This window comes from Pipistrellus kuhlii, unplaced genomic scaffold (assembly GCF_014108245.1).
Source record: "Pipistrellus kuhlii isolate mPipKuh1 unplaced genomic scaffold, mPipKuh1.p scaffold_m20_p_14, whole genome shotgun sequence".
Taxonomy (NCBI): Eukaryota; Metazoa; Chordata; class Mammalia; order Chiroptera; family Vespertilionidae; genus Pipistrellus; species Pipistrellus kuhlii.
This window is the reverse complement of record NW_023425449.1, coordinates 29,648,061-29,664,172: the sequence shown is the minus strand read 5'-3', so window position 1 is coordinate 29,664,172 and position 16,112 is coordinate 29,648,061. Positions and strand designations below refer to the sequence as shown.

The following is a 16,112-nucleotide window of genomic DNA, read 5'->3' as shown; positions in this document are numbered from 1 at the left end:
AACAAATGTGACATACAGTCTTCAGGCTACTTGGCTTCCCACCTCACCAAACCAAGTACCCTTTAATTCTTTTCCTATGGGTCTGATAAGCTGTGTTTGCTTATTTTAGTGCTGTCCTTTAAAATTTGGAACTGTCTTTTTTATTGGCTCAGGTTGATGAAATGGCATTTGGTAAGTTGACTATGCATTTATATATTGTTGGCATTGATCTCCACATTGTCATTTCCAAGGCTTTCCAGGCTAGTTCTCTGCTATAATTTGGTTTCCACAATTCTGTGAGTACTGATCTTTGATTAAACATTCAAAATCAAATGATTTAATCCAATGTAAGAAATGATGAGTTAATGGAATTGATATCTCTTCCATGGAGTCCCATCAAATCCTGACGGTAAAATAAATTAGCAACTGATCATTTCAGAAATTAAAAATTCAGTTGCATGGTTTTCTATTTTAATTAAGGAGTTGAAATAACTTTCAATTATGAGTTAATTTCTCTCTTTTAGAATTGTCTAGGCCGTTTAAACACTCTTGACTGGCCTTCTCCTAAGACCCAGTGCTCTCTGAGTCAGTTTTGTAGTGTGTTCAGGGAATACAAAGCCTGAAAAATTGTAGTTTCTTTCAAAGTAACAAGGTAATACTGGTGCCCCATTTTCTTGACCAGCAGATCACAGCTGGTAGGTAGCCCTAAAGTCTAAAATAGGGAAATAAGGGAAATATGAAATCAAAAGAAAACATATCTTAAAAATTGGTGCTCTAATGAAAAGTTACAGGAAAAAGAGGTCAGAAGAGAACCGTTATGGAATGTGTATTTTACGTGACCATATATAACGATATGGAGAGGATAATAGTACTACTAAGCAGAATAGGAGCTAACATTCTGAGTGCTTACTGTGTGCAAGTCATTGCCTTCAGTTCTTTGCAGGCATCTGATTAATTCTCACAAGAGGAAAGGGCACTAGTATAGCTGTTTTACAGATGAGGAACCCAGTGCACACATAGGTTAAAATCATTGGCCAAAATTGCCAAGCCAGTGGGAGTTGGCACAGCCTGGAATTTCAGTCACACCTTGTGGCAAAACTAATCAGAAGGCTTTGCCATAAAGCTTGTGAGAATGGATAAGGATTTGAACTATGCACTATTAACCCAAGGCCAAGTTCATAAAGAAATGTGCTCCAGCAGTGTAGTCATTGTTTGTGAAGTCTGTTGGAGACTCAATTGAATGTTAAATGATAGCTTTTTAAAAATATGCTTTGACATTATTTCCATGGTGCCAATGTAGGTGTCTCTCAGTAAAAAAACAACAGCAAACAAGCATAAAAAATAAAAGAAAGAACGCTCAATCATAGACTTCTCTGAGTAACGTGGATGTGGTTTGGCTTCTCATCCACAGAAGCATTTACAAATCACTCACTTGATCAAGGCATTAGTATAAATCGGCTAATGGAATTGGGTTTGCAAGGCACATCCTATAGACAAAGCTTTGTTCGGATCACACAATTGCAGAGATGAACTGACGGCTGAAGAGTGAACTGCAATAGGGTGTGAGGATATATTTAGTCATGTTTATATGGGGTTTGCTCTAATTCCATGCCAATAATAGAAAATTTGTGACCATTCAGTATTATTTGCTTTTACATTGCCATTACGTTTAATGCTTTGATCAAAAGTGCTTGAGCAGTGCATATCTTGGCTCATGGGAAATTAAATCAAGTTTTAAGCCAGTTGCCATCCTGATAAAACCAAAACATTTCAAGACTAAAGACCTTTTTTATGACCCGCAGGGTTAACAGATCTTTCTAGAGTGGTACAAAAGTTGCCAAAGAACAGAGTGAAAACATGGAGAGACTGAAAAGTGGCATTTTCATCCAGGGATTTTTATTTATTTGTTTGTTTGTTTTCTTGTCAGGCAGAGGCTATGAACACCACATACCAATCACACAGCACCGGTGGATTTGCAAGGTTACAGGGCTGGGGGGAATAATGAAAGTTAAGTGCAGGGTACAAGAGCGATTACTGATGATAATGAATTACATAATTTTTCTAGACAGGGTTGGATTACCATTCATCCTGAAAAGAGATTACAGTAAGTCTGATTCTTGCAGTAAACAAATATTAAGCAGGTCATTTATGTTCAACATGTGAATTGAGAGCCCTAAAGAATATAGATTTATCATATACAAGGTGGGGGGAGAGACAATTAACCTGTTCCCTAACTGTACACATGAGATGCCCCGGGGTTTTGTGAGGGAGTGGAGACCGTGAACCCTGTGCTCCAAGGCTTCTTCCTTCAAGTCGACGTCCATGTCACAGCCTGGCAGCTGCACCCGTGTAAAGAGCGCCCCTCCCCTCCCTCCCATGGATGTCACAGAAACCAACTCTGCCTGCCTCAGTAGCATGTCCCCTAGACCCCGATGGGAGTGATGGGGCATCCTGGTGACACCCTGTGTCCATCCTTGTGCAGCTATACAGTCAGATCCCCGGCGTCTGCTCTTGGTTCTCACGGTGTGGGTGGGTGGGTCTGCTCGGCCGTATGGTACATCCCAGGTGGTTTCTCCACGCTCCGCCGTGGAGACTGTTGCGCTCATTTTTAGAACCAGCCTTTGATTCACGTGTAGAGTGTATTTTTTGCCATCCTCTACTTTTTAGAAGGCAGCGCCTTCTGTACGTGGCTTTCATTTTAGCACGAAAATAGCGTTTTCTTGAAATTTCAAAAACAACGATGCGCTGAGAAGAAGGGCGTGTCACTTCTGTGGGATTGTTTCCCAAAACGTTACAACCGCAATCTAATCACGAGAAACCACCAAACAGCCCACATTGAAGTGCCTTCTACAAAATAAACGCAAAGCATTCTGCAAAGGCGCTATGTTCATGCTGGGCAAATTAGAAGATACCAGCATCTCGCCACCCAGAAGTAACATCCATTCTATAGTAAAACATACGAGGCATTTCTCTTTGCATTTATATTCACATTATTTTTAAGGAACATGGAAATATGGTATGAGTCTGTGGTTATTTAACCACTTATTCATTTAAAAGAATACTGTGACCAAGTTGCTCTGGAAAGTAAATATTGACGGACTCTGTGTCACACAGCACCCCCTGCTGTCTCGGTCTGAGGTAAGGACCCTGGGAAGATAATCTTGACTCATGTCATCGCTTCTCCCCACCCCTCCTCACTGATGGAGCCCATGGAAACCATCAGCTCAGTCCACCAGGGTCCTTGGATTCGAAGTGGCTCCCTGTAAGCCTTTATTTTTACCAGTATCTTCAGTAAAGTTATTGCATTCATATGTATCTGGGCACTTACCTTCACGCAGCCAATAATTCAAAGGATGGAGAGGTGCTTCTCTCTCATCTGAGCAACTCTATCAAAGGTAGAAAAGTGCAGGGAGGGTTGGCCAATGAAACCGATTCAGGCAGAGAATGGGCGGGCAAAACCACTGAGGTGCAATTGCCTACAATGTATGAATAACCGGGGAAACTAATCCTGTTCCGTGTACCAGCTACTTTCAAATAATCTATGCCAAACGGTAAGCCTCTTGCAGTATAGAGAATGATTCCCATTTTCAGATGAAACTGAAGGTCTACATATCTAGGGAATTGGACTTAAAATTTCCCAGTAAGAGTCCGGTGTGCAGAAATGGGACTTTCTTTCTCTATAACTAACTTCAAATTTCTCATGAGCCCCTATATCTGCTCATGGCAGAATACACTGAATATTTTCTTTATATATATTTTTTTAATTGATTTTATTTTTACAGAGAAGAAGGAAGAGGGATAGAAAGTTAGAAACATCAATGAGAGAGAAACCGCGATCAGCTGCCTACTGGGGATGTGCCCGCAACCAAGGTACATGCCCTTGACCGGAATCGAACCCAGGACCCTTCAGTCTGCAGGTTGAAGCTCTATCCACTGCGCCAAACCGGTTTCAGCCACTGAATATTTTCAGTGAAAAGTTCGCTCAATCACTTCTAGTTTAAAACCTAGTCTCTTTTTTCATAAATATTAAATGAGATTTAGGATTCTCCCTTCCCCTTCCTTTCTGTTGATCTGGCGAATCCTGTTGTGCAGATGTTCGGGTTAGGTGTCTTTGTTGTCCCAGAGTACCCCCTGGCTTTCCACGTGATCCTCCACCTTTGCAGCCATGACTGCAGTGCCCCCAGTTGGCTGTACCTCCCTTCTGGTTTCCCAGCAAAGTAATGCATGTGGTTCTCTGCTTCCTTGGTCCCAAATAGGATCTCACTGAGGGTGCTGGCAGCGTAATGTACCAGACCCTCCACCCACTCTTCCTCTTCCAGGATCTTTCACTCATAGCCTGGCAAAGATGTCCCCTCTTCCCAGTGTCCTAAAGAGCGTGTTAGTTCGCAGTTGTCAAGAGTTGTGGGAACCTTTTAGCTATCCTCATGCTCACATTGGAGCCAAGGAAGAGTGGAGAAATAGAGAACATTTCAAGAACACAGTTCTAAGAGGCACTGTGAGGCGAATTCCATTTTCCAAATAAGTGGCTTCCAAAGTAATTCAAGGAAAAGGGAAGAAGACCAACATCAAAAGTCCCTTGCTCAACAACAGTTTATTCAAAAGGTCACTATTATAACCAAATACTACCATTCACACCAGCTGTGTAGTTTCTGAAATCTTGACTGCATGCACACAAAAGTCTTCACTAATCAGGAATATTATTTTAAAACTTACTAACCACTATCACAGACATAAGGTGTCCTGATACAAATAGATTACATCTTTGAGAAACTTTTCATCAGCACATACTTCTATTTTTTTTTTTTTTTCTGAACTGCTGTACATGGGTAAAGGTTGCTCACCACTTACTTAGGAGGTTGTTACAATAACCTGGACTTCTAGTCTAGAATGCTCACAGAAAAAAAATGGAAAAGAAGGAATTATGTTTACAAATACAGAATATAGATTGCTGTGGAAAGTGCTGGGCTCTAAATGTCAATGGGAACAATGTATGATAGGTCATTAGCCAAAATTTTTAGATATGTATTTAACCATACAGGTAGCTTAAAGACAGATAACCAACTTCAAATGTTATTAGAAACCAACTATTTTTTGATTCACTCTTTTCAGTTTTAGATGCTTCTTTTTAATAATAAAAAAAAGAGTCATAGATGTTTGTTCTATTATAATTTATGTACACATTTTATATTCTTGGATTATTCTGCACTATTTGCTTCTATATAAATCTGGGCCATATTGACACTTCAATTAAACTTCAAGATTGGTCCCACAACTTGTATGGAAGAAATTGTGAGCAGTGATGCAATGGTTTCGGCACAGAACTTGGGTTTTATCATTGAGAAGCTTTGTAAGCTCTCATTTGTACACTTTCTGAGTTGTGTCCTCATAGTTTCTTAAAGAGTAAAGAGGATATATGAGAGAGTATATATTGTTTGGGTGGGATTAAGAGGGGATATGGGCCATGTTGTTTGTTTGTTTGTTTGTTGTTTTTGTTACCCATCATTGCTTCCGGGTCTACCCATTTCAAGCTTCAGAGCTTGATATTTCCCAAAAAGCATTAGGAATCCTCTCCCCTCAGCTCAGCAGTGGGCAGTGGGTATTTCATTGTCAAAGTCTCAGAGCATGGGAGAGATAAATCGCAGTATTTGTAGCGTGCCAGGTGCAAGTAGGACTTTCTGGATCATTACGGTGATAGCTTCTCCCCTAAATAATTCTTTTTATGAATATACTGATGAAGACAGATTTCTGTTATCTGTCTTCACTGGGTCATAAGTTGAGCAGGCACTATATTTTTTTCTGGGAAATATGCAAAGTTGTGACATAGTGTTTAATAGTTTTAAGCTATTGCTGCCAAAATAAACACAGCTGTAAAGAATGATGAGCCTCTCATCTTGATCACAATAAAATGGCCTCCTCATGTGTTTCCCTGACCTTGGACATTAAGTTACTAACCCCCTGGATCACTGAGCTCCATCCTTTCCCCCAGTGGAAACCCCATGCAGAATGTTTGACTGAACAAAAGAACATAGAGGATGAAATTAGTTGCATTGCATTAGAATATGACAAAACGCCTTCAAAAATCTTTGTTCCGATGCAACATTCCCACAATAGTAAACAAGACAGAGTAAAAGTAGGCCAAGGGAGAGAGTTAATATCGTGAAAGGAAATTTTGTGAACCAGTTCACCTGCTAATTTTGAAAGGGTCATTGTTGACAGCCTGTACACCGCGGCAGTTGCCAGCTTGGGGATCCTGCTCTACAATCTATGTGCAAGTTCTTCTTGTTAAATCTTAGGATATAAAAGTAGCTGCTATTATATTTTCTTGGTACACTTTTATATGTCTCAAAAAAAAAACCAAGTCTCCATTGCTAGGGGTTGCATTCCAGAAAACAATGAGGAAAGGGGTGAAGAAGAAGATTCATTTCTATGCAATGTTTCCTGTCTTTCTATTTCTAGGTATATGTACTTAAATAGCAGCATACATTTTGTACATTTTTGTAGAGAAAAATTGTCTTCTAAAAAACAGAAAACCTAGTTCCTTGATTTCTATCACACTCTGTATTTTTTTTTATTGTATTTTATTATTTTTTAGTATAGTTTCCCCTGATGTTTGTGTTTTGTTTTTTTGTTTTTTTTTAATTCTACCATCTTGGATTGTGAGAAGATAAGAGGTTCTGATAGGGTTAATCTAGCAACATAAAAGTCTATGTTGCATGTGATCATAATCTTGATCTTTGATTAGATCTGAGCTAGTAATATCTTGTGATTAATCAAAATGGTTTGCACTTCATGTAGTATGTCACTTCACAGATGGAGCAAAGAATCACCCGTGTTTTCTTGAATATCTGTTTTAATCTCTTTCAGGATAAAATGGCTTTGAATATTTTTATTTTTACTTTAAATCAGATTGAGTTCCCCAACTAAATGACTAGGAAGAAATTTTGAATTCCAGTTTTGGTAGAATTGTAAGTCAAGTATTTCAATGTTTCATTGAACATACTTTATGTTTTAAAAAGTCCTCTTAAAAATGTAAATATTTCCATTCACTGTAGTTTAAATAAAAATGTTCATACAAGAATGTAACAGAATATACTTTGTGGGAATGATATTCAGGTTTTTATTGTTCTTCACAGCATAAAACATTTTTCAAGATTATTAATTGCACCTTTTGTAATTACCTAATTCCAGTGTAATCGAGATCTGATAACAAAGAGCTTTACTTTGATTACTAAAATACCTGGCATCTATCACCCAGACTCAGCAAGAGCTCTCGGAACAAGATGTGTGTACTATATGTACCTGTTTCAGCCAGCCATTTGGGCCTTACACACACAATTTCTTGAAAAAGTTGCTTATTAAAACTGAATTGAACAGTCTGCCCCAGAGCCACATATACTAGAGGCTCAATAAGTATATGTCTATGATTATATGGGTATCACTAAATTTAAAAAAAAATGAAAACAATCTGTGCAGTTCATTCAATCCACTTCTAGACTGCATTGATAACACACATGTATTAAAATAAGAATGATTTAATATAACTTCCTTTTTTTCTTACAGGAGACCTGGTGAGCCTCCATTGCTAAAAGGCTGGCTTCCTTACTTTGGACTGGCTCTGAAATTACAAAAAGATCCCATCGGTTTCATGAGAACTCTTCAAAATCAACATGGTGACACGTTCACTCTTCTCCTTGGAGGTAAACAGCACTTCATATATCATAAATTCTCCCCTATTCTTTAATGTCCTTATATTTTTCTCTAAGCAAATTATGTACAGTATTGTTTAATTTGTAGAGCTAATACAAAAGGAAACTATGTTCTTGAGTATAGTGATTCTCACATTAAAAAAAAAAAATTATAGAACGCTCTTGAGGGTACCTAGGGAACCCCACTCGCCTGCCATCACCTGTCATTATAGTTTGGTTTGGCTTGGTCTTAAAAATGGTTTTTAAAAAGCTACAATGTATATGCATAGCCTATTGACACAAGCAATAGGATAGTGAAGAACTGAGTGGGTGGGTAAGGGCTGGAAGTGGAGGATAATAGGGGAGGTTTGGAAATATCTGTAATACTATCAACAATAAAAATACATGTTTTTAAAAAGCTACAATATATTAATAGACTTTATTTTGTTACCAGTTTTAGGTTTACAGAAAATTGATCAGATAGTACAATTCTCATATTCCTTTTTACCTTCATCATAGTTTCCCCTATTATTAAAATACTTTTTACAATATAATTCCACTTTATTTTTTAAGATATTAAACTTTTTAATTTAAAAAAATCTTTATTGTTGCAAGTATTATATATGTCCCCCTTTCCCCCATTGACCCTTTCTAGGCCGCCCCCATCCCCCCATCCCAATATTATTAACATTTTATATCAGCATTTCTTACAGATGAGTCAGTGTTGATACATTATTAACATCCCTGGTTTACATTAGGGTTCACTCTTTGTGATGTACAAGTCCTTTGAACTTTGACAAATGCATAATGTCATGTATCCACCATTACGGTATCACACAGAATAATTTTCACTGCCCTAAAATTCCCGCATATTCCATTTATTCATTCCTCTTCCCCTCCCTGTCCCCCTAGCAACCACTGATCTAGAATGTATTTTTAACTTGAAAAGGTTCATTATCCTTCTACTTTAATAAAGTACTTACAAAACAATAGACCAAAAAGCACAGCAAGAATACTATTTACCCCAATCTCATAGGGCTAAGAAGAGAAGCTAGAATATTAGTGAATCCTCCTGCAGTTCAGATGCATGGATATCTATTGCTGCATAACAACCCCCCTCACAGATTTAATGCCATATAGCAGCCTTGCTGGAGTCACTAGTGTGACTTGAGTTGTGGCTGCTTGATCGGGGCTAGATGGTCCATGCTGGCTTTATTTATGTGCCTGCCTGGACCTCTTTGTCCACATGCTGTTACATCCTCAAGTGGACATCCTTACTACAAGTCAGCTAGTGTTTCCAGAGGGTACGAGGAAATGTTGCAAGGCCTCGTGATGTTGTCTAACCTCACTTCCACCACATTCCATCAGTCAGCTCAAGTCACAGATCAACCCAGACTCATAGGTAGGGAATGAAACTCCACCGCTCCCTCTGCTGTCACGTTGCAAAAGAGGACATGTAGAGAGTTAGCAGGAATTTATTGTGGCCATCTTTGCACAGTCTTCCACATCAGCTTATCACCTGGGCTAGCTATTCCGTTTGCGGACTTCTGTCTGTCCTATCTATGCTTCGGAAGGCTGAGCTCTACAGCCTAAATTCTCCACACCCCTTTGCCCTCTGACTGCTGGTTGGGTGTGCTAGTGAGAAGGCAGGTGTGCTCCATCTCTCATTTGGCTCTGGTACACAGTTCGCTCTCCTTCCTAAACACATCAGGTCTGACCTCACTCGGGATCTCCACATGCCTACAAAATGTACCATGTCTCTCAGTTGTTCTTAACACCTTCTCTCCAGTTTCAAAGAATGTTCAAGACAATTCAGGCCCTTGTCTTCATGACTCTCACTTCCTGCTCTCTCTGGGCTGGCATGTCATTATTTATTACTCTCATACACATGACTTCATTTTTTTCTCTCTTGGGTCCTCATCCTTAGCTTATAACCATACTTCATTAAGTTTCTCCTATGTTCTCTATTTACTTTTCTTTTTTTTTCTTTTTAGCATCCAGATTTTACCTATACTGTATGCTCTATTTAGGTCATTTTTTCTTACTGTAATTACTTAGCTGAGTATCAGAAGCAATCTTTTGTACATAGAGCAACTTTACTTCATTGCTACCATTTCAATGCAACTGGGAGGAAAAATGGCCCAACTGGATGAAATTGTCAGCATGGTTGAGTTCTCACAGGAGCCAGCAGGCAGTATCCATTTCAACACAACTGCCTCCTTTACCTGGCAGCTGGCGAGTCTCTTCCAAAAGTAATTGTATGCACTCTGATTTCAGAAAAATTGAAATGAAAAAAAAAATCATGCATCTTAGAAAAAGAGGAGTTATACAATATAAACATAATCCTTACAAAGGTTCCCAAAGTCTGGGATCCACCTCCCTCTCCAGCCTCATCTCTTGCTACTCCTTGCCTTGTGCTTAATGTACCACCAAAGCCCCAAGTGGTTTTGAGATTTCCTCTTCCGACACCATGCCCTTATATCATTTCCTCCCCAAAGCCTTTACTGGCCATTGCCCCTTTCCATGTTTTGTTGATGCTTCTTCCCCAGTCTCCAGTTACTCCCCTATCACTTCTCTCATAACTTTTAATAAATGTGAATGTATCGCCAATTCAGTTGTCTGTTTGCTTTCATTATTCTCTAGCTTCTTCATTGCCAACTTTTAATCCAGAGCTCACCATGGATTGATTCACAATAAACAATTGATGAGGAATTTCCCAATACCTCAGAGCTGATGAAATACTTACCAGAATACAATTAAAGGCCATAGCTGGTTCTTTTACTCTAAGTGAGCTTTTGGCTTCATAATACAAAACTATATTCTTCACTTTAAAAAAAAATTCAATTTTGTGTTCTAATGAGTAGATACAACACATCATTGAAATTTTTACTTTTCTTTTTTAAGTGAGTTATACAGAAATAACCTCAGATAATTAAGCAGAAATTTGTGGCAGGTTTGAATAATTGTATTCACTTTTCACAAAGGAACCGATTTCTGCTGACACTTGGTATCTTAGTTTTAGATCCTGAGAAACTTGCTGAATTTCTACCATCTAAGTCATTTGACCATGGTTATGTTTTTTAACTCAACAGTAGACAGCCATAGTTGAATATGTACTGCTATTTCTCTTTGCCTTCCTACTAGGGTTTGAATAAATTCCTGCCAACATATCCTATTCATGTATATGATTTTAATAATCATTTTGCCGAATAGCTCATTTGGAAAATGTGAAAGGAGGATCAGTCTTCCACAGTTGTCCCATAATGTGAGTTCAGTGAGTAATGTTCTTGTATGATGAGCAAATGATTGTCATCCCAAAAAGTCTCAAGGGACATGAATGTCATCTTAATAAAGAAATTAAAAGGTACATCTTTTCATGAGAAACCACGTAAATTTGTGGCCTGTCGCAGAAAATAGTTCTCTAATTGGTTTTGTGTGGTGGTGCAGCAGAATCATTTTCCCTAGATGTCACCCCACTGAAACAGCCCTGTACGTCATTGTCAACAGCCAGGGGAATCTCTCTAATAAGGGGGGGTGGGGGGGGGGGAGTATGTAATGCGGTCAGCCTCATACAATAAAAATTTGGTTTCTATCCCACTCCTCCAACTAGTATTTTCAACTTAAGATTTTTTAGAAAATCTATTGAAGGACAAGCTAAACACAGAAATTAAAAGCTTGTAATTATGGAAAACTTTTAAAAATTCAGATTTTAAGGTCAGCTTTGTTGACTGAGCATTTCTATTTCAAATACTTCAGTAATTGTCCTGAATTCCCATGGATGTGTCTCTGTAAAGCACCAAATATCTGAAATAAAACATCAAAATTCAGTTTATGATGATCCAGATGTCAAACTTCCTGTGTGTATAAGATATCAGTGTGAGTGACCTTATTTGTTTTTCGGCATTTGCTGACATGCTTTGCATCATGTAGTTTCATCTTCCTGAAATAACTAAATTTGAAGGAAGTGAGGCGCAGTCAGCTCCTAAAAAGGGAAGATGATGAAATTGTCATAAAGAAAACATTCAAAAAAATTTTTTACCTTATTTCAAATATATCTCATGTGTATTAGTATATGCGTATTATATGTATATGATATATATTGTAAAAGTGAGCCTCATTTTGACATTGATATTTACACACCGTTCTTCTCTTTTTGGAAAACATGGCAAAAGATATTGTTTCTGCCTTGTGATCTTTGTGAACTAGGCAACTTGCTTGTTGACACTTGGTATTCATTTACATAAAATTACACTGGAGGGAAAGTTAATTTTGCTCCAAGAATCCATGGCCTTCAAAATAACTTTTCAAGTTCCCTTTGTTAAGAAATTTAAATTTATTTTATGAATGTATATGTGTTTTCCTAACTGCCTGATTAAAGATTACAAAGAAACTCTGGTTTTGCATCTCACATTAGCAGATGGTGGACAGATGGTTTAAATTAATATTAATTTTGGAAAACTTAGCTTAAATTGTTTATACTGAAGATTAAAAGTTGGAAAGCCAGCTAACATCTCAAGGGTTACTAGTAATTCTAAACCCAGTTGAAGAGTAAAATCCAGAAAATCAAAACATCCACTTTTAAAGAAATCCACATCTTACTCAGAGAGATAGATAAAACACAATGCCTTGATATGGAAGAAAATTAAAATAAGAATGAGAGAAAATACAGATTCTAGAATGTAAAGAGTCTTGAAAACAGTGAGAATTTTATCTATAAATTGCTTTAAACTGATCAGTAATGATTTTTACATCAGAGAGGCTATATTTAACAACTCCTTAATTTAAAAAATAATAATTGAATGTTAACCAGAATGCTTTTTACATGTTTAGCCATTATTCATTTTATTTAAAATTAATGTTACAGTTTATCCCCATCTCCTCACCCCCAAAGAGAGATAGAGAAAGAAAAAGAGAGGGGGTAAATATGTGTTTGTGATAAATTATAGACAAAAACTCTACTGGGCATTCGGCCTGTACTTCAGGAGGCCAGCAGCCAGTAGCTCATGCTCTCATAGATGAATAGAGTTTTGTCTTTCCACTTAGATTTTGATGATTGTGGAAAATTTATAGAAAAAAATTTCAAAATATACTCTGATAATTATGTGTATCACAAACTGAATCTTTCATACATTCTCTGAACTTTAGTGACAAATTTAAAATAACCCTAAAGATATTTAGTAAAATTATTTCATTTAGTAAAAGGAGAAAAGTATGAATCTCCACCTGTGAAAATACACAGCTTTGCCTGAAATTATGTCTTCTGTAAAATAAGAGAATTGATTTTTTTCTTCAATTATTCATCAGGCAGATGCTGGCAAGTTTACTTAATTAAGCTGCTATGGTAGAAGGCAGGTATAATAAAATATGCCCAAATCCAGTTGAGTCCTTTTTCCTGTCCTCAGCAAGAAAAACAATTGAGTGGATTTTGTAGATGTAGCTTTGGGATCTGACAAGAATGAGTAGTCATTTCTAGCTTACTCTCATTCTTATATTGGCCCCTCCTTATGATGTAAATCAGGAGGAAATAAAGTGAATAAATTTAAGTGATATGATTCATTTTTAGAAAAAAATAATAGCACATGTATCTCCATGTATATAAAAAACTTGAATGATGCTATAAAATTATACAACATTTATCTTTTTAAAAATGCATTCCAGATAATATACTTAACATTGAGATAAATGATTATTTTTTAATATGTCATTATTGCTGAAAGTATTACATATGTCCCTTTTTTTTTCCCCCCATTGCCCTCTTCTCCCCTCTCTGCTCCCAAGCCTTTACCAGGATTAGGATGAAAATTATTCAAAACTTTATCTTAAACTTTACCAAATTAAATTTAAGTTCTGTGATGCTGTTGGAGTTACCATAAGTAGTAAATGAGAAGTCACTTATCTCAGAAAGCTACACAACCATACCTGCACACACACAGGAATGTTAAGTTTAAGAGGAAAGTGTAGATGATCATCCATTCTGCAAGGTCTAAGTATTTATTGTTTTTCTAGCAGACAATAAATAGGAGCATCTAAACTTCATGTGTTAAACCAGTATTAGGTACTCCAAGCTTCATGAATCAGAATCAGGAAGGAATTGTATATTTGACCAGAACCTTAAATATTTTAATTAGTAAGGTTGGACAACACTAATGTATGAAAAGACCACATGTCACCACCTCAACCATTTCTAATAACTTCTGAAAGCAGACTGAAGCAGATTCCACTTTTTGCCTCACACATCTGCTATATCACTATCCATACACTAATACAATGATTTCTTTTCAACTTTATACCTCAAGAGGAACAAGATCTAACCAAATGTCTGGATTTATTGAATAAATATGAATAAATGAGTTAATGAATTAATTAATTCTAATTTGACATTCTGTTTCAGTATGTGACCTTGACATTGTTACTAAATCTTTGTGAGCCACTATTTTCTCATCTATACAAATGAACATACTGGCCTGTTGTGATTTTGTTGTTAGTGTTGAATTAGGAATTCATCTATGAGTACCTACTTCATACCACATCTTCATTTATTTGAGTGAAAATTATTGTATCCAGCCCTCACTGGTTTGGCTCAGTGGATAGAATGTCGGCCTGCAGACTCAAGGGTCCTGGGTTTGATTCCGGTCAAGGGCATGTACCTTGGTTTTGGGCACATCCCTAGTAGAGGGTGTGCAGGAGGCAGCTGATTGGATGTTTCTCTCTCATCATTGTTTTTAACTCTCTATCCCTCTCCCTTGCTCTCTGTAAAAAAATCAATAAAATATATTTAAAAAATAATTATTGTATCCAGCCAAAGCTAAGATGATACCAACTATGAAAAAGCTCTTCTGTATAAATTTAAAAAAATCAATAGTGGAATGTCATCTTACCAATTGGATACTTTTGTTATTTGTTTATGTTATTGGAGACAAAATATGAGAAATGTTTAAGTCAAGGGATTTTGAGTATATTTAAAGGATAATTTAAATATTTGGGTACTTAGTTAAAATAAAAATGTGATGAGTACACTACCTTAAATATGTTTAATTGATTTTTACAGAGAGGAAAGGGGGAGGGGGGAGAAAGAGAAATATTGATTTGTTGTTCCACCCATCTGTGCATTTCTTGGTTGAATCTTTTATGTGCCCTAACAAAGGATAAAACCTGTAACCTTGATAGTATGGGGGCAATGATCTAACCAATTGAGCTACCTGGCCAGGGCTTATACTATGTTTTATTAATTCGTTAAGATTTCAGAATATTTAACTTCAAGCTTCTAGAGTTTTTCCCATTATTTTCCATTTTAAAAGGAAACAGGTATGGACCTTTGAATGAAATGGATTTTTATTAAACTTTGCACGTTCCTAGATATTAGTTACTAACATCTAATTTTCATTAAAATATTGTCAAATTTTGGAGTGGGGGACTGTTTACTTTGCTAATAAATGAGCTCATATTCTCATTTCTTTTAGGAAAGTACATAACATTTATTCTGGACCCTTACCAGTACCAGTTAGTGATGAAGAATCAGAAATTAAGCTTTCGAATGTTTAGTAAAAATATATTAAAGAAAGTATTTTCCATCCAAAAGTTGATGACCGATGATGACCTGAACGACGAGCTTCATGACTGCTATAAACTTTTACAAGGGAAATCTTTGGACCTACTTATGGAAAACGTGACACAGAACCTACACCAAGTTTTTGAACCGAAACTATTTAAAACCACAAATTGGGAAATGGCATACCTGTTGACATTCTGCAGCTCAGTAATATTTGAGACCACATTTGCAACCATATATGGAAAATCTGCTGCTGGTGATAGGAAGGAATTTATTACTGAACTTAAAAATGATTTTTTTAAATTTGATGCTAAGTTCATATATTTACTATCAGATATACCCATTGAGCTTCTAGGAAATGTCAAGTCTATTCAAAAGAAACTTATAAGACACTTGACATCAGAAAACTTGGCTAATATACAAGGATGGTCAGAAGTTGTTCAAATGAGGCAAGATATCCTGGAGAAATACTATACATTCAAAGACTTTGAAATAGGAGGTAAGAAACTTCTGAATGATTACTTGTCTAAAATAGAATAATTTACAATAGACCTTTGAAATAAAAAGACAAAATGGCGACCTTGAAAAATTTTATGCTCTCTCTAACTGGCTAATGATAAAATGTTTTACTCTGAAACAACCCTCTGTGATAATTGATTTTTTTTTTTTTTTTTTTTTTTTTTTTTTTTTTTTTTTTTTTTTTGCTGAGGTGGTAAAACAAGATATTTAATGGTGATAATGAGAAAGGTATAGCTAAGCTGCATTTACTCCTCTTATCTCATTCCCCCATCCCCCCAACCCCACCCTCCACACACATTACATTTTAAACTATTCTCATTAAGCAGAAAATTAGACTTCAGAAGCCTATTGGTCCTCATTAGCATGCACTGATCCTTGGC

The 16,112-nt window shown here is 36.7% G+C and overlaps 1 protein-coding gene across 7 annotated transcripts in view; it reads left to right on the top strand.

The window, feature by feature from the left end:
* Positions 1 to 16,112, top strand: part of LOC118718312 (cytochrome P450 7B1) — a 148,441-nt gene that overhangs the window by 111,785 nt on the left and 20,544 nt on the right. For 6 of the 7 annotated variants that reach the window (XR_006741576.1, XM_036437027.2, XM_036437015.2 and 3 more), the window contains exons 2-3: positions 7,540 to 7,676; positions 15,125 to 15,712. Coding sequence is in view for 6 of the 7 variants with exons in the window: in XM_036437027.2 (XP_036292920.1) it covers positions 7,540 to 7,676; positions 15,125 to 15,712 (725 nt within the window). In the remaining variant the exon portion in view is untranslated. Of the gene's footprint in view, positions 1 to 7,536; positions 7,677 to 10,307; positions 10,452 to 15,124; positions 15,713 to 16,112 lie in introns of those variants that run through there. The other variant, XM_036437028.2, reaches the window with a different exon arrangement.